Below are 21,728 nucleotides of genomic sequence, written 5' to 3' on the forward strand. Positions count from 1 at the left end.
GGGTATTGTAAGCAGAGAGAAACTCAGAAGGTTCAGAAGGAAATCTGAGCACGTAGGCAGGCTCAATATGGCCTAAGAAAGTATCATTGAGCTTGAAAACATGTCAGTTATACTTTCCAAACTGGAATGCAAACAAATAAGAAAAATAAAAGGAAGATAATATCCAAGAACTGTGGAATAATTCTTAAAATGCTTCAATTATTGTCATAGTTAAGGTAAGAAACTAGATGCTTTTTTCTTAAGATCAGGAATAAGATAAGACTGTCCCCTTTTCCAAACACTGTACTAGAATTCCTAATTAATTCAATAAGCCAAGGTAAGGAAAGGGAGGCATAAAAATTGAAAACTATGAAATAAAACTTTTGTTCACAGAAAGCATGCTTGTAGAAAATCCTAAACAATCTTTCTAAATACTAGCAATGAATAATTAGAATGTAAAATTAGAAACCAAACACTGCACTAAGAGGTTGCCCAGATTGTTAAAAAAAAAAAACAAAAAATGGAAATTTATTTTCTCAGTTTTGGATTCACTGCTTAACTTACAACTATTGTGTCTTTACATAACTGTGTTTTGTGTGTATTTGTGTGTATGCATACCTGATATCTCTTCTTCTTTTTATAAGTTTTATTGCATCAGAACTCCACTGCATAACCTTAACCTTACTAAACTTTAATTATCCTGTAAATGTAAATGCTTTATCTCCAAATATTGTCACTCTGTGAATTAGCACCCTCACTTGGGGGGTGGGCAAGTCAGTCTATAACAGTGACAAATTCTAGCATAATAAAAAAATGAAACATTGATGTACAAATCTAACAAAATAAGTGTAGAACTTATGGGTAGAAATGGCAAAGCCTGTTAGAAGAAATCAAAGTTAATAAATGGAGATATGCTCATGTTCCTGGGTAAAAAGACACTATTATTAAGGTGTCAATTTCCCCAACTTGATCTATCAACACAACAGTCAAAGTTCCAGCAAACTATTTTATCAATATTGACAAACTGGCTCTAAATTTTATATGAAAAATAAAAGATTCTGGATAACCACCACAATACTGATGAAGAGGTGAAGAATTGACACTCTCAGACTTTTAAGGCTTACTGTAAAGAAACAATAATCAAGATAGTGTGTTACTGGGAAAGAAACAGATAAATAGATCACTAGAACATAAAAGAGTATGCAGAAATAGATATACACATATATGGTCAACTGATCACTGACAAAGGAGAAAAGCAATTCAGGAGAAAAGGATTAGCTCAATAGCACATGGGTCTAGATAACTAATAAATTACTCAAAATGAATCATGGGTCCACATATCAGTTTAAAAACTACAATTTCTACAAGTTAATACTCTGTATTAGGTATTCCATATTTCTCTAAATATTTTAACTGTTCTAAAATTGTCTATTTTTTCTGATTTTATTTTTATTTTGCTTTTAAATTGTACTTTTTTATTTAGGGAACTTTGGGTTATATATGATTTAGGGTTATAGGCTCACATCTCTTTAGATCTATATGATCATATCACATCCATATCAAGTACACGCACATACCAACTACACCACATCCTCTATTATTTACTTAGCAGTGGTGGTATGGAAAAAAAAATCACTTAATCTTTTTAAATGTAGCTTACTTTTAATAAAGTGGGCTGTTAAAAAAAACAGTTTGTATCATTTATTATGATTATTAATTTAATTTATTATGATTATTAATTTAGAACGGAAGGAAGGGGAAACAAGGAGAGGTTGAGTAAATTAGTCAGAGATAAAGTGTGTGGTAAAAAATAAAACTGAACCTTACTGGTAACTACAAATGTTGATTTTTAATGATGCATTTTTGAAACTTATACTCATTTAATGCAATAACATGTCAATAAATATGGTATATTTTAAAATGATAATAAAAAGTTTTAAAGAAAAAAAAATTACCAAAATTAAAACTCAATTTCATTAAATACAAACAGAAAGGCAGATTTATAATCTCAAATAGCCAGGGTTATATGGAAAAGGACTAGCTGTCTGAAGAAAAAAAATGCGTAGATAGAAAGTGTTCTAAAAAAAATCCTTTTTCTTTTATTTAACATTTTGGAAATATGTGAAGTATAAGTTATTTTAAAACTAGATCAATAATGAATATATATTTTCCTGCTCTGTCCTTGACAGACACTCTCATTGTATACAATGCTTTTTATTTTAATCACCTTACCTATTTTTGCTGCCAGAGATAGAATAGTGTTTTTGTTGACACACAGTTATACCTGCTTTTCAATCATGTTATTTTTTGCAGTATCTCAGCTGGGGGTGCCAGAGATTTATAGCAAAGACAGAACACTGTTATCAAATCCATTCTACTTTTCTAAGAGAATTGTGAGACTGAGCTAAAAAGTAAAAACTTCATAGCATTTTTAAAAACATTTCTCTTTCTAAATGACTAAGACCAATGCTATTATTTCTGTTCTTTCACAATGTATTTTTATGCCCAGACTGTCAGGATAAGAAATTGCTTCAGGTCAAAGTTAATAAATGAGAATTTCAAAACCATTTATATTCCAGATGAACTGAAGCACAGTTAAATTCTATATTTACAAATTGTAAATTATAAAAATCAACAGAAAATCACTTAATACCTACTGTGTACAAGTAATCAGTGTATGAAGTATCTAACATGTCCCATTTTGTGAATTAGAAGTGTGCCAAATGTAAATGTATAATACACTAGTTACTATTCTAGACATAGGTTCTCTTTTAAAAGACTTGAGCCAATTATTTTAAATAGAGTACTATTTTGAGAAATATCATGATTTCTGATTAAGTGTATCAGAACCAGGCATACAGTGATAGATGAAAATACAATGTAGAACAAATAATGTAATCCCTTACATTAATTTTTAATGCTTATTCATTAAAATAAGGATCATTCAACTCAGTTTCCTGATTATAATAGAACAATTCCTAAATTGCATGAGCTCCTTATCGGAGCTCATGTTCCTAGTAATTGGATCAACTAGAAAATAAAAATCATGGCCCTAACTTATTCTCAGGTAGGTTTTTCCCCATAAATCCAAACGAATGATAAAAATATATTGGGTTGTATTCAGTGGCTTATAAAGGAGTTTTCAAACATCTGCACTGACTTTGTTTATTAATTGGGAGAATTCTAATTTGCAAGATGTTATTCCTTTTTTGCAACTTGTCATGTGCTCTTTCCTCTTTGTTAGAATTTTTAAAACAAGCATTCCCAGATAAATGTCTAAAATGATCATTACATATCTGAGTTGTCCTCTCTGGAGTAATAGACCCTACAGTCTACTTATCCATATGAATTGTTACCTTTGCTGTAGCCTCAATATTCATTAACATCTTGGAATTATTATTCCGGTCTTCAATAAACACATAAGTGCAATTAAAGGAAAAAAAAGTATAGTCAATAGATAAAATTATTTTTTAAAAAGAAATCTTTCATGAATAAAAATTGCATTCAAGCCAGGGAACCTGATTTTTAAGATTTATTTATTTATGCATACAGTACTGGGGTACAATCCTGAGGTGTATGGGGCAGTGAAGGCTTCACCAGAGACAGTGGAGATCAGAATAGGCAGATCAGTGAAGTATGCTGCTGAGGGGAGCAGCGGGAGGGTCAGGAGAGGTCTGCTGTGCCATGTGGGTCACATGGGGTGGGAATGGAACTCATGCTGAAGCAGCTTTCACTTCTTAGTGCTGTGCTTTAACATGCTGCTCACCAGGGAGGGCCAGGAACCTGATTTTTATGACGAGTGTACTTGCCTACCCTTTTCTACACAGGGAAAACTCACTTTTTCCAAGGTCATTCACTATTCAAACATCTTTGAAAAATAATTCAGAACAAAAGTCAGTGCGTCACTTCTAAGATCTGTAGGAATGCAAGTGGCACAGGCAGAACTGTAATTCTGCATAACCTTATAAAAATGTTTTCTTTGGATCGCCTCCAAAAGTAGAGTGATTAAAAAAAAATGGGAAGGGAGAAGATAAAATTCAAAGTAAGCCCCCATTTAAAAAAAAAGAGGGCTAAGTGATCTAAACGACACTAACTATACAAAACTAGAAAATAAAGCCAGTCTAGAAAATATTGGAATACTTGAACTCCTTATGGGTGTTACTCTCTGCTCTGTAATTGCATTTTCTTTTTTTTTAATATGTATTTATTTATGCATATAAGAATTGGGGTATAGACCAGAAGTGCAGGGAGGAGTGAGAAGATTCACCAGAGATAGAGTGGGAAACTGGCAGATTAACCAAAATACACTGCTAAGGGGAGTAGCAGGTGAGACAGGAGAGGTCTGCTGCACCACATGGTTCACTTCTCTGGCCAGGGATAGACTTGCGCTGCAGTGGCTGCAGATAGCTTCACAGGTGTTTTAACCCCCTGTGCCACCAGGGAGGTTCTATGACTTCACTTCTAAGGATTTGCACCAATAACTCTCCTCGAGAACTCTCTTGAGATACTGATTCCACTTTGTCAATACTTGGAGATAGGTGAAAAAGCGTGCACGTTTGTGTTCTGATGGCTGCTTTCTGTCCTTGATTGCTGATGCCTGAATTAAAGTTCACCATGCTTCAAAGCAAAGCTGAAGTGATGTTCACACTTCTAAGTTTTCCTGATGAGTGAGGCTACATTTATCATTATGGAAATAACATACTTGTTGACTTCTAGTTCCTTTTCTATTTCCCTAAATATTCCTAGTTTCTTCTGAGAGCACCTTTTTTATTTTTTTTCTTCAAGATTTGTTTACTTATGCATACAGAACTGGGGTATAGGCCAGAGGTGCAGGAGTGGTGAGAGGATTCACCAGAGACAGAGTGGGGAGCAGAACAAGCCAACTGACAAAGTACACTGCTGAGGAGAGGAGTGGACAGGTCAGGAGAGATCTGCCATGCCATGTGGGTCACCTCTGGTGCAGGGATTGAACTTATACTGAAGTGGCTTTAGCTTTTTAGTGTTGTGCCACCAGGAGGGCCCTAAAACACATATTCATTTTGAAATTTGACTTTGTAATAAGTGTTTCTCAAATGTTAGGGTGGAGAAAAAGAAGAAGAAGAAGTCCTTGGCCCATTGATGGAGGAATTGTTGATTTGAACTTAGAGAAAATCCAGATCCAGACTCAGCCCCAGCAATCTTGACTCACAATTCTGCACCTAAAGCTCAAGCATCTGCAATTACATTATGTAGTTAAATTACAGAAAGTCAAAGAAGCTGACAGAGAAAATCAGTTAATACTTAATAGATAATTCACCCGACATAGTTATGCAATAGAAAATACTGATAGATGCATTTTTTATATTCCAGTGTTATTCGTTTGTTGGTGGTGGTCTATATTTCTGTTGATTCTCCCCTTTTTGAAATCTTTACAATATAGACACATTTTGGTTGGGGATGCAAGAACTGACATTATGTAATTGCTAGATTACTAAACCTGTAATATTTGAAAACATCAAATGAGGTTCCCAGGTGTTTTGGTTCACAAATTCTACAACTGATGTGCCACCAGTTAATAAAAGCCACTGAGAGGAGCCACACCAAAGAGTTTAAAACAGTTGAGAGAAAGCATTTACTTTCTGTGGCATTCAAATGGGTATTTTGCTAAATTTTAACTCACCAGGTTGATTGAACAGAAGCAGATTTCCTAATGTAAAAGCTCTTCTCTTAGACAACTGAAATGACTTGACCAAGCCAGAATGAATGAGTATAAAGGTATAAAATTTTCCTTCTATGGCTGAACATAGTTTTCTATTTATTTTATTATAGGGGGGGGGAGGTGGAGGGCTCAGAAGTATACTTTAAGTAAGTTACTCTAGAAATAAAAAGTGATAGATTTTGAGTGTGGACTAATAAAGAAAAGAAGTTAAATGGGTAAACAAACATTCAAAGAAGAGATCTTGAAACTATAGCACGGTATTATGACTTTCAGATACCTAGGATCCTGTGAGCAAGTACATGATGATAGAACATGCCAGTGTGCAAATGTCCTTCTCTACTTTAATCAAGTAATGGCAATATCTGATTACTTCAGATGATATACTTTGTTCTAATCTAATAATTTGTTCAAATATTTGTTCAAATATTTGTTCAAATATTTGAAAGATAAATCTACCTAGGCATAACCTAGGTGCTTCTAATTTAATGTGTTCAAACATTAAACATACTATCTTTCATTCACCTACAAATACTCCAACTTTTCACACTTTTACTCTGTCTTTTCAGTTATTGATCTAATTTATCAATAACATTAGATTGATCCAATTGCCCAGAACTTCAACGTCAAGTTTCAGTTTTAAATTACCTCCTTTTCTTCCAAAGCTTTATCTATAAATAGCTGTAGGCTATTAAACTTCTAGATTATCTAAGCAACATTATTTCTATTTTCTTGCAGTAGTTTAAAACATCCTTTATTCTTCTGACATCCGCAGTACTTCCTAACATGTTTACTATTCATTCTTCCTTCTGTAATCCTAGTGATAATTCTAATCAACAATTGTGGTAGTGTTTTGTCTCACTGGAAATGAGTGAATATCATCCTAACTATAAATTCCTTACTGTTCTTTGTTTTGACTTACTTCTAAGTCAAATCCCCCCCTTTTCCTTTTTTTACATTGTGTTATGTTTTCTCTCTTAACACATTATCATATTCACTTTACTATGAAGTTGATCTTATCAAAAATCCCAATTTACCAATTATCCCTTTTGGCTCTACACCCACTATTGATAAACTTTGTTACTATCTCTGTCTTGCCACTGTCTAACAGAACCTTGGAACAAATCACCGTAGAAGCAGTCTAAGAGGCAACTTTGTTTTTAAAAGGTATTAAATTGAAGTGGTGTCTCAAAATGATAAAATATAATCAAAGACTGAATTTATATTATTAGGAACCAAAGTTCATTTCTTTTCTTCATTTCAAATCAAACTGAGGACATGTACTCTGGGTAAGCTTATATTCAACAGTGCATTAGCATATTTACTTTCCTTGAATAAGACTTTCACTTTTATTCTAAATAATCTAAGGCAACATGAAATTTTGTTGATTTCATGGAAAAGGAAGGCATCTTACAGTTTGGTAAACACTCAATCTTAATCACCTTAAGTTTATGTACTTGTATATATCACTCCACTTGAGTGTGATTGTGGAAAGACAGGGAGTAGCATCCTGTTAAAAGGAGATTATCCAGGAATTCCAGGGAACCATAAGGCAGTCATTGTAGTGTGTGTGTGTGTGTGTGTGTGTGTGCGTGCGTGCGCACACATGTGAGCTAACATGCACAACAGAGAGAAATAGAGAGGAAAAAATATCCACTAAGTATGTGTAGAAAGACCAGTCTCATTCTGCAGATGTGGAATACCAATGCTTCTGTCTCTGGACTTCTGTAGAAATAGGAATAATGCCCAGTAGAAAATAACCTGCCAGGGATGATTCTAATTAATTGATTTGGACTCCTGAAAATCTATTACTTGTTGAAGCAGGAATGGCAGCTTGTATCTCTCAACATGGAATGAAACTTTGAAGGCACTAGGCCTGAGGGCAAGGGAGTCCAATGAGTACTAAAACATCACCTCCTTGTGAATGACTGAGTTTGTGCCCAGGCAAAGTCATATTAACATTTACAACTGAATTTTATAACACACACACAACCCAATGCTCTAACCCTCCAATTCAGAGAGTGGCACATGAGTTCTGGGACAGTAAATAGAAGCAGTATGACCTGTTCTACTCAACTTTTTGACCATAACTGTGAACAGAGAAAGAGATACATTGTCTATGGCTGCAATTCTAGGTACTTGCTAAAGACAGGTAGTATAATGAGCACTAGTCCCTGGGAGGGAGGAGAGAAAGCTCGCTGTACCATCTAGCTGCTTGCAAATTTCCAAGTAACAACAAGTGAGAAGACAAAAAGTAAATTCAGGGCCATCCCTGGTGGCGCAGTAGATTAGGGTGCAGCACTGCAAGCTATCCTCACCCCCTCCAATGCAAGTTAGATCCTGGACCTGGAGGTGACACACATGGCGTGGCAGACCTCTCCTGGCCCGCCCACTGCTATCACCAGCAGTGTACTCCATCGATCTGCCTGCTCTGCACCCCACTCTGTCTCTGGTGAATCCTCTCACCGCCCCTGCACCTCTGGTCTGTACCCCAGTTCTGTTTGTATAAATCTTTTTTTTCCCCAAGATTTGATTATTTATGCATATAGAGCTGGGGTACAGGCCAGATGAACCAAGTACACTACTGAAGATAGCAGTGGGTGGGACAGGAGAGGTCTGCCACGCCATGTGGGTCACCTCAGGGGCAGGGATCAAACTCATGCTAAAGTGGCGTTAGCTTCTTAGCACCACCAGGGAGGGCCCTGTATAAATAAATCTTTAAAAAAAATAAATTCAGGGGCTCTCCCAGGTAGTGCAGCGGGTTAAAGCACAGCACTAAGAAGCTAAAGCCATTCAGCATGAGTTCCATCTCTGCCTTCCTGGAGGCAAACCTCTCCTGACCCACCCGCTGCTCCCCTCAGCAGTGTACTTCGTCAGTCTGCCTGTTCTGTTCTCCACCCTGTCTCTGGTGAATTCTCTCACTCTCTGCGCCTCTGGCCTGTACCCCAGTTCTGTATGCACAAATAAATAAATATTTAAAAACAATTAATTTACTTCACTAAGCTCTGAGTTTATAGGTGGATTCAATTTAAATTTGTGTACAGAATGCTTTTTATGTAGATATTTTTGTATTAGTCTTCATCTAAAACTCTGTATTTATAGCCATTTATATCTTTACTGTTAGTAACCTCTATCCAAAGGGCCTGAACCAGTTTTTAACATTAGTTAGAAAATGAAACATAACTATGATATTAATAACTGCCTTCAACTATAATTAAAACTATTTAATAGTTTTAATGTATTTCTGTAGTCTTTTTTATGCTGAGATATTTAGGCAAAGATTATCTGTATGTAAGAAAAATGTTATCTCCAATGGATATGGAAGAAACAGTCTGATCCTCAAATGTTGTAAATACAGTTTTGTTGTAACAATTGAAGCCATAATATCAAAACAGTGATGTATGTTAGAATAGCAAACAGGTAATATTTGACAATACTTGGATATATTTAATTACAAAATGCAAGTAAAGTTGTTAATTCCTAAAATGTATTTAAGCTATTGCCTTATGTTTCATACTATCTAAATAATGGTATGGCTTTACAAAGGTCATGGTTAGCAGAATTACATTTATGCACCCAAAATGGATTTCTCATCTTATTTGAATATGTTAATACTGCTATCATTTTTATTTTAGTATGACTGTTTTGGGAATGGAAGCCATTTAGTAAAAACCTATCATCAGTTTTAGGTTTATCATTTTAATGTGAAGGTAAATTCCTTACCAACCCACTAAAATCAATAGCTACTTGTAAAATCATTTAAATTAAAACATAAGTTTAAAAGGTAAGCAGATCAGTTGAAACTCAAAGAATTTGAAACTTAGTAGTTTGCAAAAGTGTGTGTGAAATCTAATATAGGATATAAACTTAAGGAAGCTGAAATGTTAAAATTTTATAATGTCTCTACATTTTATCTTGGGCAGGTTCAGACTAGAGATGGGAGGGAAATGTGGTTAAATGAGGGTAATAAGTAAATCAGAAACACTCATCTCCAGAGACTAACTTCAACAAGCACACAAAGGAGGATCAAGACACAGTATCCAGTTAACAGATTTAGACAGTAGCAATTGGGACAACATAAAAGGGGTAAACATTGGACAGCAGATAAATTCTGTAGTGCAATAGTTTAGAAAGAGCATACGGTACTTGTTCTAAAGGGAATCTTGGACTCTGTAGGGTAACCAAGAAGCTCATGCATTGAAAAATAATTTTAATTTGAAATCCTGTTGTTAAACAAACTCAGCCATGGAGGAACAGGAAATGATAAAACAGCATTGCAGTTTTATCTCCAGTTGACTAAATCCTAGTCCTTATAGAGTATGATGAAAATTTAGTTCTGTGTATCTTAACATAGAACTCTCAGTTATCTTCTAGGAGCTTCAAAACTGACTTAGATGCCATAGCCCATGCTCCTAAGCCCACCTCCTAAAGGAGGTGAAAACTTGGAGCAATTGATGGTCTAATAAAAGGACCTTGTTCTGGGTATGTGGGTTAGTGAGCAGTGGTGTTTTGTGTATACTCATCCTCTGTACTAACGCAGTCTATGCTCTGTGGGGAGCTGGGGGACACCATCCACAGGGCTATAGATGGCAGATTAGATTTTGGTCCTACTCAATACTGTAGAGTAAATGCATAATCTTTAACTGCTGCCTGTAAACCAGGATCTGGACCACAACTGTTGATTTTAGCAAGCCTTAATCCTTCATCTAATTTTATTTGTAAAAGTAAATAGTTTATTGGAAAGCATTCCTGATGGCAAATTTATTCCCAAAGGCCATGGCTTACCTAGAAAGAAGTAGAGGGAAAAACATAGGAACTAGAATAAAGAATTGAAAACTAGAGAACACAGCATAATTGAAAAAAATATTAATGATTATCAATGAAACCATTTTTGGTTGATTAGTAATGAAATAATCAGTCCATAGAACTAAATGTAAAGATTTTGCATATCTGCCATCCTTCCTAGGCTTGAATATTCAAATAGCAGCAGGGTTCTATTAATTTATCTGCAATATCTAGTTTAGTGTCTGACACAAATGTTAATGTTAGGTCATGAGAACTAATAGAAGTGAAAGGCAATAGCTGATAGATAATTGATACACACAGAGACAGAATGAACTTGTGCCTTCTTGGTGGCGTAAATATTTTAAGTTGTGTTTGGAATACTGGTTAGGGAGTTCTATTTTAAATGATTTATTATTCTATATATTTTTTTTTCTTTTTGGTTAAATAGTGCTTTGAAATACTCAATAGTTTGGAATATTATATATTTAGTTAGACTGATTCAGGGTCAATTTCAAATAAAAATGTATAAAACCATTAGATCTCTATTATATATTTTTCGAACTCATTTTATTTTCTCATTCAACAAATTTTCACTGAGCATTTACTATGCTTATATACTAGTGACACAAGGAGTTCTTAATTTAGTGAATTTGACAAACAATATATTCAGCACAGAGAATACTTTATAACACTTTTTTTTTTTCCATAGCATACCAGGTAAGAGCAGAGGAGAGGAAACTTATCTAGGGACAGAGGGGATGGGAAAATGAAGCCCTAAAAGGAACTGCTTAACTTCCATTGTGACTCAGTCAGGCAAGTAAAGAAAAACATAGGGAGGAAGGCATTGCAGGTAGCAGCCATATTCTCATAAACTCAAAGATTGTAAATAGTTGAATGTTTTGTCAAAGCCTGTTGGAATGGCTGATTGAGAAGAGTGGCTGGCACCTGCTTCACCATAGATCCACAATAATCTTATTACTTGGATATACTTATTACCTTGAAGTAAGTGCATCCATAAGTTTTAAAGTAGATGAGTAGGGTCCTCCCCCGTGGTGCAACTGGTTAAAACACAGCACTACAATGCTAGCTGCAGCTTCAGAGCTAGTTAGATCCCCTGCCATGGCAAGGGAGGTGACCCACACGGTGCAGCAGACCTTTCCTGACCTGCCTGCTGCTCCCCTCAGCAGTGTACTTCGTCGATCTGCCTGTTCTGCTCCCCACTCTGTCTCTGATGAACCCTCTCATCCCCCAAACCTCTGGCCTGTACCCCAATTCTATATGCATAAATAAATAAATCTTCAAAATATAAAGTAGAGGAGTGTCCTCTACTCTAAGGTTATATGTAAAAAAAAAAGATAAATAACTTTGGCAGTAAGTAGAAAGTATGAATTATGGAAATAAGAAATTAAGGAAAGGACAATTTTTATCATTACAATATAGGGAATTAAAGAAGTGATGCCAAATAATTCATTGATTGATTTGATGTGGGCACAGCATCTTAGTCTCTGACTTACATAACAGATTTTGTTTTGTGTTTTATACAGAGTCCAAGAGCTTAAAAACATAACTAAGAACTGATATTTAGTCGTAGCTATAAAAAAATATGACTGAATTATCAGTTCAAATACTGTATGTATATCGATGCTCAGTGGATATTTTCATATAAAATTTTAACTCATATATATCTTCAAGTTATTTATATATAAAGAGAGAGAGAAAGAGAGAGAGAGAGAGATCCATCTATCATATCTTATTATATGAGAGAGAAAGTGGTTGAAGTTGTGGTGTCTTTCCCTCTTGTCATCCAGTGTGAATCCTTTCATTACTTGTCTATGGTTACTGAATATTTTCAATATTGAATATTTCAGGTCTTTTTCTGTATTCTAGATCAGATCATTTCCCTTTACCATAACAAATGCTATATAGCAATGACTGCAACTAGGAGACTAGAGAGTAAATAAAAAATAATGGTAGAATCAATTAAATTTCTCAGTTAATTGGGACATTTACACCTGGGCAGAACTAGGATTTTATTTCCATAAAATTTTGTCAGTGCCCAAACCTACTACATAGTAGTACTTCTACTAGCAGGAATTCCACTGTTGCTGTAATATGAGATTTACTGATGGTTTTCTGATAGCTCTATCACCTGAGGATTTCACCCTGACTTACCTGTATGATTGTTCTTCTCACGTAATCTTCAGTCCTTCAGCCAGCAGCCCTTAATTGGTCTTATTGAATAGAGAACAATTGTCTGATCATACATTCATTTTGGTCTCCAATATATAAGGGGTGGCTAGATTATGTAAACAACATCTTATCAAAGATATCAAATATATTGATGAGTTGTTTATTGTTAGCATAAGTTTGATGTGCTTAAATCAAATTCATTTCTTATCTAGTCACTTATGTCCATAAAAACCAATCTGTTGAGCTTCAAGTAGTCTTTAGCAAACAATTTTATTCTCAAACTCTCCTGAAATTTTTACCATATGTTTAGCAATCAACTACATTATAACAAACGTGAAATTAAGCATACTTAACCATATCACTTAGCAAAGATGAAATATAGAACAATATTGAAAAAATAATGAAAGAATTATAAAATGGAGAAAAGAGAGAAAAAAACACATAAAGGATGCCTACAATGAAATGACCAGAAAGATCAGGGGAGAAGGAATTATTAAAATAAAAACGAGATACAAGAGGTAAACAAGTCAGATAGAATATAATCGAAAGAAGGAAACGTAGCATAAAGTCAAACACTTGGTTTGAGTTTAAAAGCAGAGACAACAATCCTGTTCTGACAGATTGGAAAGAAACTGGGTCAACATTCCCCAGTTGATATTCCCATCTATTTTATCTTCAAAGATAGTTTCAAATATTTTGCTTGGGGAAAAAAATCATCCGTTCCAATTTTAGTTCCCACTTTTGGAACATGTTATCTTAGCACATTTGAGATGGAATTGCTTCCCTTACTATTTCTATCTTCTTATTTGTCAATCATAAATGGTATACTCAGTCTTTCACAACCGTTTTTCAGGAAAACACTTAAACCAATTATGTAAGGTTTCTGTATGGAAAATAAGAAAATAAGTGACCTAGATTTTCCTCCCTTATTTCTCTACTTAAAATAAAATTCAATATAGATTATTCTGATGTGGGGATACATATTTATGCTCAATATGATTGAAGGCAATCCAGTTACTACACAGACATATGAAATAGTATTTCCTGAGTGCAGCGTCACTTAAAAGTCGCTCTCCCTGTGGAAAGACTGACAGTGCCTGGATTCATTACAAGGCTGCCATAAACCTCTATCATTGCAAGTTGAACACTCACTAGAACACTCTCTACATTGTCTTACCAATGGACCGGACATGAATTTATTCAAAAACTTTCTTGGACTAAGTGTAATGGTCCCTAGTTTCTGATAAATAATTACATTCTTCCATACACAGTGTAACACTTGCAAGGATAATAGTGTAGAAGTCATTAAAAATAAAACAGAACATTGAAGTTTGCTATAAAGACTCCATAATTGTTCCTGGGTGATTTGGAACTATGATAAAACATGACTACTAGAAAGATTTGCAGGAGGAAGAGTTATTTATTTACTCTCCTTCACACTGCTAGATTTTCAATTAGATTATGTTTGTCATTCTTTCCAAAATGTTATATAATGGATATTATTTTATTAATTAAACTGATTCCTTAATCCATGCCAACACTATTATAAATATATACTTCTTGTAACAAGTAAAAATAAACACCATGACTTTGGGAGTTTTAACCTATAAAAATGTTATAAGAATGTATATTATTTGACACTATCTACTAATACTGTTTTACCATTGCTGGAAGAATACAATGTACTGTGTATGTTCTATTAGTTATCCTCCCACCAACTCTGACATTAACAAAAATTTCTGGTGCTTATTGTCTGGAGAGTCAATTGTTCAAGAAATAAAGTAAATTCTAAGCAGGAGTAGCAGTAAGAAACAAATGGATCAATTATCCTGAAAGTTGGTGTTACAGTTAAAGTTGAAATGAGCTCCAAAGATAATTTGTAGGGGCTCTGAGGTTCAAAGATGTCAGTGAATTAAAAATATATCCAAATCAAGACTCTGTTGCTCTATATGCCTAAAGCCATGAGAGCCAACTAAATACAAAAGTTTAATTTACTTAAATATTTAACAAAAATTTATTGCAAGAGATATTTTTTCACTGAATATACAGTTTCAAGGGACATGGTACAAAACATAGTGCCATCAGCTTTGTCTAAACATTAAATAGGTGCAAATACACAAAGATTAAAAAAAACAAGGAGCATACTTTACAACATAAATTAAGTACTATAAATATATTTTATGTACATTATACATACTCTTAAGACATCATTTTGATATATAGCATATATTATATTGATATTCAAACTATTCAGTGCCTTAATAATATTATATATCAGAAACTTAAGAATTTATTTGCATCATTACACTTACAGTAAATGATTTCATATCAATGAGGCCATATTTTTGGCCACTTTATTTCCACCATTTAAATAGGCAATTATCCAATTAGATGAGCATTGATGCATATAGCAATAGTTTTCACATGAATATTTTCTTCCTCTCACATAGTGATGACTAGAAGAGGGGTTGCAGTGGGATGACAGTAGGGTGTGGGGAAAGCAGTGAAGGAAAGAGGGTGTGAGGTAAAGGTGGGAAAGCCAGATGACTGGGATGTAAAACAGATGCTGGAATAATTGGCATCTGAGGAGGAGCAACGAAAGTTGGCTGATTCCCAGGGCAAAGCCTTGGTCCTACTGAGATCTGAGGTAACGATGTTCTGGTGAGAGCTGGGACTTGGGACAGAAACTGTTGCTGTGGTTGAAGCACTTTAAAGGTACCTGCAGCTGCAGCGGCTGCAGCGGCTGCAGCGGCTGCAGCGTGCTGCTGCAAAACAGTATGATGGATTGTGGTTACAGAGGTAGAGCATAAGGGCTGCTGCAAAGGCAAAGGCTGCAGAGGTGTGGGAGGGGGTGGGAGAGCAGCTGGAGGAAAGCTAAATTTGACCTTGTTGGCCAGTACGTTTGGTGGTAGGATGTGCTGGTAGACCTCACATGGCAGGTTTTTGAATTTGTCATGGTTTTCTATTGGAATTAATAATGTTTGTTCTGGCAAAGCTAATGGAGCCAAGATTTGCTCTGCTGCTACAAAAGCATGGCCACTGACGTGTGCTTCTTTGAATGGTAATGGTGGTTGTGTGTTAAGGATTCCTGAATTAAAACGCAGCCACTCAGCTGTTGCCTCAGTCATCTTCCCTTGCGGAAGGGCCTCAGCCAGCTCATAATGGCAAAGGTATGATTTCGGTTGTGACTGTCTAAAGTTCCTTTCAATATTAGGCACCTTGAAAGGAATTTGTTTGTCATTAATGTTTGCATCCCCACTTCTTTCTTTGTGTTTGAGCACGGTGTTGTCGATTTCTTCTTTTGCTGGGGCACTAGCTACATAGACAGATATGGTGGGTTCATGGGAAGTCTCTGACAGTTTAGGAGACCTGGTCTCCACTAAATGCTCAGTTTCACAATTAGTATCAGAAGGAAGGGGATTGGTCAGTTGCAAATTCAGTATGTCTTCTACGTGATCAGTTTTTTCTGAGTTCTTTTCCACACTTGCAAGCTCTTGTGATTTCGTTTCCTCTCTTCTGTCCTCATTTATCAAGTCATCTTGATGACCTAAGGAAGGATTGCGTTTCACAGGACAATCTGTATTTTCTTTGAGTTCTAGCACTGTAAGCCCAGTGTGGAATCTGCTTCTTTTTCTCCTCCGTTTCCTTTTTGGTTTACAAGGGGCAATTGAACCACGTGGTGGCCTTAAAAATTCCTCTGGGGAATAAGTCTGTTGATTTAAACTTTCATCTGAAGAATAACAATGAGATTGCTGTCGTCGCTTTCGATGGAGTCTTTCTGATTCATTAATGAAAGAACTAGAACCTCTTTTAACAGCCTGGTTCTGACTCATGCATGTCACATCATTTTGAAGAACTAGACATCTGTGATCTGGACTACAGCTGGGCCTTTTGGCTTTCCAGCTACAGCTAGTTCTGGAATCTGTTAAATTTTGCTTCTCAGAATGTACCCTTGCTGGATTGCCATGTCCATCTAAAACAAATGTGTTATTTTTACATCGGTCTTTAGAACTCATAGACTCATTATTATTGTATTTAATATTCCAGGTTTTACACATTTCTTCATTTTCACTTAAGTGTATGGATGCTGATTTAAGCTTTTTATCAGTCGATTGATGTGGATCTAATAATTGCTCTGTAGCTAAATACTGCTTTTCTGAAATTGTTTCTAGCAGATTTTTCCTACTTGTGCCACTATTTTCCACTACCATTTTTGAGTGAGTTTCTGATTCTTTGGTTTTCTCCCCATGATGATATTGACATAGTTTTCTTCTTCTTTTCTTTCTTCTGCTTTTATGAAACCAATGTTCATGTGTATCTTTCAACCTTATTTTGTTGTATTTCTCATCTAGTGTGTCCTGTTTCACTTGATTTTTAGTAAAACTGTGTTTCTTTGTTTTCCTGATCCTATAGTAGGTATTTTTAGACCTCTGACCCATATGCTCACCTTTTCCAGAATCACAACTATTAGAGAAATTAGCTACAAGAGGACTCATGTGAGTGTCTTCATTTCTTCCACCTCCAGTTTCACTATCTAGGGGTCCTGTGATAGATGTGTCTTTGCAATCTGAAACTGACGTCTTGAAAATATCTTTTGCCTTCTGCTCAGAATAAAGATCATTTGCAGATAATTTATTTTTATCTGTGTTGTTGTTTAATTTAGTAGCCTTGAAGTCAAAACAGAGAGGATTACAACTATAAGAAATTGATGGTTGAGTAGTTGTGTAAGTCAGCATTTCCGATGGCCACTGAAGAACTGTGGAGCCATCTTTGGTAAATACAGGTGCAAAAGGTTCACATGGTCTTTTATATACATCTGGTTTTTCATGTAAAATTGCTTTATCCTCTTCGATATTTGAAGGGACCATCATCTCAAGATTTTTATTTTCAGTTTCAACTGTGGGTGTGTCCTTGTCATTAGCATTTTCCTCTGTGGTACCTTGTAAAGATATGGAGCTATTAGGCATATCAATAATTGTGTCTTTATTTCCTAACAACTCAGAATTGTTACCACTCAAAGGAATGTCTTCTTTAACATTAGCATCTTCTAGTAGCATTTGATCTGGAAGTAGAACTGAACTTTGACTATTATCTGCATCAGAAGATAAAGAGACTTGAAATTGACAAAATGAAGGTAAGAAAAATGTATCTTTTTCATTGGAACTGTCTTTCATTTCTTGAGTTGGAGCAGTGTCTCTGTCAGTGCACATTCCCTCTGGTGGACGAAAAGAATTAGCTTTCTCCTCAGAACTCAAAAGCACATCTGTTGGTGAAGATAGTTGAAGATGACAAGCACCGGGAACAAATCTACTTTTTCTGTTAAATCCTTTTTCCACAGAGGCATCATCATTGTATTCAGAGAAGGCAGCAGCTGAAGACTCCAGCTTCACAGATGCTTTCTTTGGAAATGCAAACGAAAAGCCAGTTTTGTGTTTATGAATTCCCTGTGCTTGATCTCCAAGTTGGTTATTTTTTGCTGCATAATTATTTGTACTTTCGGGATCTACAATAACCTTGGTAACATCTTTACAATTCTCTTCACTATGAGTCAAAGTACACTTGAAATCTTCCTGGTTATTAACTGAATCCACAACAAATCTTTGGGAAATTTCACCACAATTTTCTCTCACAGTAACAGTTGTTGACTTGAACATGGGGCCACTTCCAGGGGCACTACAAAAGGAAACATGCATGTATATTAGATAGTTCACTTAAGACACAAAATTTTCAAATATGTCTTAGAAATGTCATTGTTGGCGCTCCCTGGTGGCTCAAAGGGTTGGAGCAGAACTCTTTGAAGCTATCACAGCCACTGTGGCAAGAATTCAATACCCTCTAGGGAGATGACCCACATGGTGCTGCAGATCGCTCTTAAGCAGCCTGCTGCTCCCCTCAGCAGCATATTTCAGTCCATCTGCCTGCTCTGCTCCTCACTCTGTCTCTGATGAAGGCTCTAACCCCCCACACCTCTGGCCTGTACCCCAGTCCTGTGTACATATATAACTAAAATCTTTTTTTTAAAAAAAGAAATGTCATTATAGGATATTTTCAGATATTTAAATCTTGGTAAGAAATTTGCTTTAATATGATTTAATAGACTTCCAAACACAATTTCATTTAGTTATTATTTTGGGACAACTGTGGTACAGTGTTGAAGTTACTTTTATAGCTACAACAACAATTTGAGGGTAATCCTATGCTCTCAACCAGTGATACCTCTTCTAGATTTTTTTTTTTTAGCCACCATTGCCTTTTTGGGAGTATTGTGGAATTATCTACAATAAAAATAAAAATAATGTTACTTTAATTCATAAATATGATCACTAATATCATGTGAAGGTTATGAAGGAAGTCCTTAGTCATGACTTAAGAAGGGCTGGAAATTCCATTTAACAATTCAGATCAACCAGTGTTCATTAAAAGTCTACCTCAGGTCAAGCAGTATGCTGTGATGCAGAAATTATTCAGATGTAATAGTAGTTTGATGATAGCTTGGAGTCTTTGAAATTGCGATTCTTATACTTAAAAATTATTATAAATTATAACTTAAAATTTAACATGTTATTTCTTTTTATATGGCATTATATTACTGCTTTCTATTTTGCGCTTCTGTAGAGGCACAGAGTTAATAGGAAAGTCATGCATGTGCAGGTATTATGTGAAATCTACACTATGTAAACTAAATAATAGTGTTTTTTTTGCACATGACTTATAATAGCTCTATTTTTCTTATTAATTCAAAATTTATGTTTACAAATGATAACATTCATTAAATTAGCTTTTTGAATTTCTATAGCATAAATTTTCACATCTATAATATTTCAATTACTGCCAGATAGAGTAAAATTTATTTGATATAACTTAATAGTGGTTCTGTTTGATTTTTTAACAGTTCCCTATTAGATTTTAAATGCATTTAAATCTATATTGATTTTTCCAAATCTAACAATACAATGTTTGATATATCAGTATTTCTCCAATGCTGTTGACAATTGTGTCAAATCTACACAATAGATTTTATATAAAACAGTTCTGTTTAAGACAGTCATGAAAGAGATTATTTATTGTGTGGGGAGACTCTAAAAGATTTTTTCCCCCATGACATTGCTCTAGCTTTAATTTTAAGTTCAGAATTGTAACATTATAGATCCTCTCTGGTAGAAGCAAATCAAAATGTGAGAGTGCGACCTTTTTACAGTCTATTTATAGTTTATTCATAGTGAAACCAGTTTTGACCTTTCCCTAAAACGTATAAGGTCTTCCTGATCTTTTTAAAAGAATAACTTCATGTGAAAGCCCTCTGAATTTTTAATTAAAACAGTAAGTTCCTATAAATTTCCATTTATGACAAAGGTCATGAGATGGTGCTCTATGGTCTCTTTTTTCAAATATTTGAATTTCAACCAAGAAGATAATAATTTTCAACTAGGATAGCTTAAATAGAGGAATAATGTGAAATTTATTTTTAAACTGAAATTATAGCAATTTTGGCTTTGTATTGAAATGTGCATTAAACAGGTGTTTGCCTAAAATTCAAATTCAAATTACCGTTTTTACAACTCACAGAAAAATCATGAAAATGTGAGCATCTCATTCTGGGTACAGGAATGAATACATTCTTGTCCTTTATTTGTAAAAATCTTTGCTTAATGGCCATTTATTTTAAGAAAACTTAAACATTTCATTGTATACTCACCACACAGTTTCCTTTCTTAGTTCAGCCAGCTTGTGCAGGCGTTGGAGAGCCTTTTCCTGCTTTCTTTCATCCTTCCTGGATTTAGATGCTACATTTCGAGCAAATTCCCTTTGTTTCAGCTCTTTGAGCCTCTGTTAAAAAATATGGAAATGATTAATAGTTTTGGGTCAATGGTAATTTCAAAGTTATTATTTCTGGAATTTTCCAATCCATCATCTTTGACCTCATCTAAAGGAAAATTCAACAACTATGGCAATCCACTTTTAACAAACCATTTTCTTGAACATTTTAGCTTGTGAAAATGCTGAGATACATCATTACAGTATATCAAAATATGCACTTATGCCATCGGTAAACTAGAATTGAAAACTTTTATTTTTTCTTATCGATTGTCTCCTGCTAAGTTCTCTGCCTTATTTGGGGGAAAATGTGGTGTTTTATAAACCCTAATTTTCAAACAAACTTAATCAGATTTCAATTTTCAGTTATATATAATACATTTTATCATTTTTAAAAAGATTTCTTTATTTATGCATACAAAGCTGGGGTACAGGCCAGAGGTTCAAGGGGGGTGAGAGGATTCACCAGACAGAGTGGGGAGCAGAACAGGCAGACTGATGAAGTACACTTCTGAGGGGAGTAGCGGGTGGGTCAGGAGAGGTCTGCCATGCCATGTGGTCACCTCCAAGCCCTCCACTAACATGACTTAGGCAATCCTTCCCCTCAAATATTAGGCACATTTCCCATGTAAGTCAAAATTTGGGAAGAATAACCTATTCTTGTGCAAATTCTTTTTACATTGAGCATATTATTCATCTGTATTAAAGGAGCTTACAATCTGGGTTGAGGCTCAGAAAAAGAACATGTCAACTGGAATAGAACTGATAAGTTCTCATGTGTGTAACATGCTTTTATGAACATGAAGGTGGTCCCATACCACAAATATTTTCACTTGAGCTTTAACAAACACAATGCAGAGTTATTAAAAATTATTGTTTTTCTCCTGGTGAATCAAGTTGCTATGCAATTGTGATATGTCAGAACACAGCCCAATGAGAATATAAATATATATCAACCACACTTTTATAGGAATTGAACATAATCTTAATAAGTACCTTTTACACTGATGTATGCCAAGGACTTAGAATAATGCCTGGTATATAAAATACTTACTCTGGGCCTCCCTGGTGGGACTAAAGTCAGTGCTATCAAGCTATGGACAGCAACATTGGTTCAATTCCTGGCCAGGGAGGTAACCAACTTATGATATGGCAGACCTCTCCTGTGTTGCTCCTTTAGCAGTGTATTTTAGTAGATCCAACTGTCCTGCTCCCCACTCTGTCTCTGGTGAATCTTTCCACCTCTTGCATCTCTGGCTTTACC

At 35.1% G+C, this 21,728-nt stretch overlaps 1 protein-coding gene across 1 annotated transcript in view; it reads right to left on the bottom strand.

The window, feature by feature from the left end:
• Positions 1-14,644: 14,644 nt before the first annotated feature.
• The window catches only part of ZNF804A (zinc finger protein 804A), a 224,836-nt gene continuing 217,752 nt past the window's right edge, over positions 14,645-21,728 (bottom strand). The window contains exons 3-4 of the mRNA XM_004674462.2: positions 20,346-20,476; positions 14,645-18,322 (exon numbers count right to left, since the gene is read on the bottom strand). Coding sequence (XP_004674519.1) covers positions 15,106-18,322; positions 20,346-20,476 — 3,348 coding nt within the window. The 3' untranslated portion in view covers positions 14,645-15,105. The remainder of the gene's footprint in view (positions 18,323-20,345; positions 20,477-21,728) is intronic.

This window comes from Condylura cristata, unplaced genomic scaffold, assembly GCF_000260355.1.
Source record: "Condylura cristata isolate star-nosed mole 26May11 unplaced genomic scaffold, ConCri1.0 scaffold00002, whole genome shotgun sequence".
Classification (NCBI taxonomy): domain Eukaryota; kingdom Metazoa; phylum Chordata; class Mammalia; order Eulipotyphla; family Talpidae; genus Condylura; species Condylura cristata.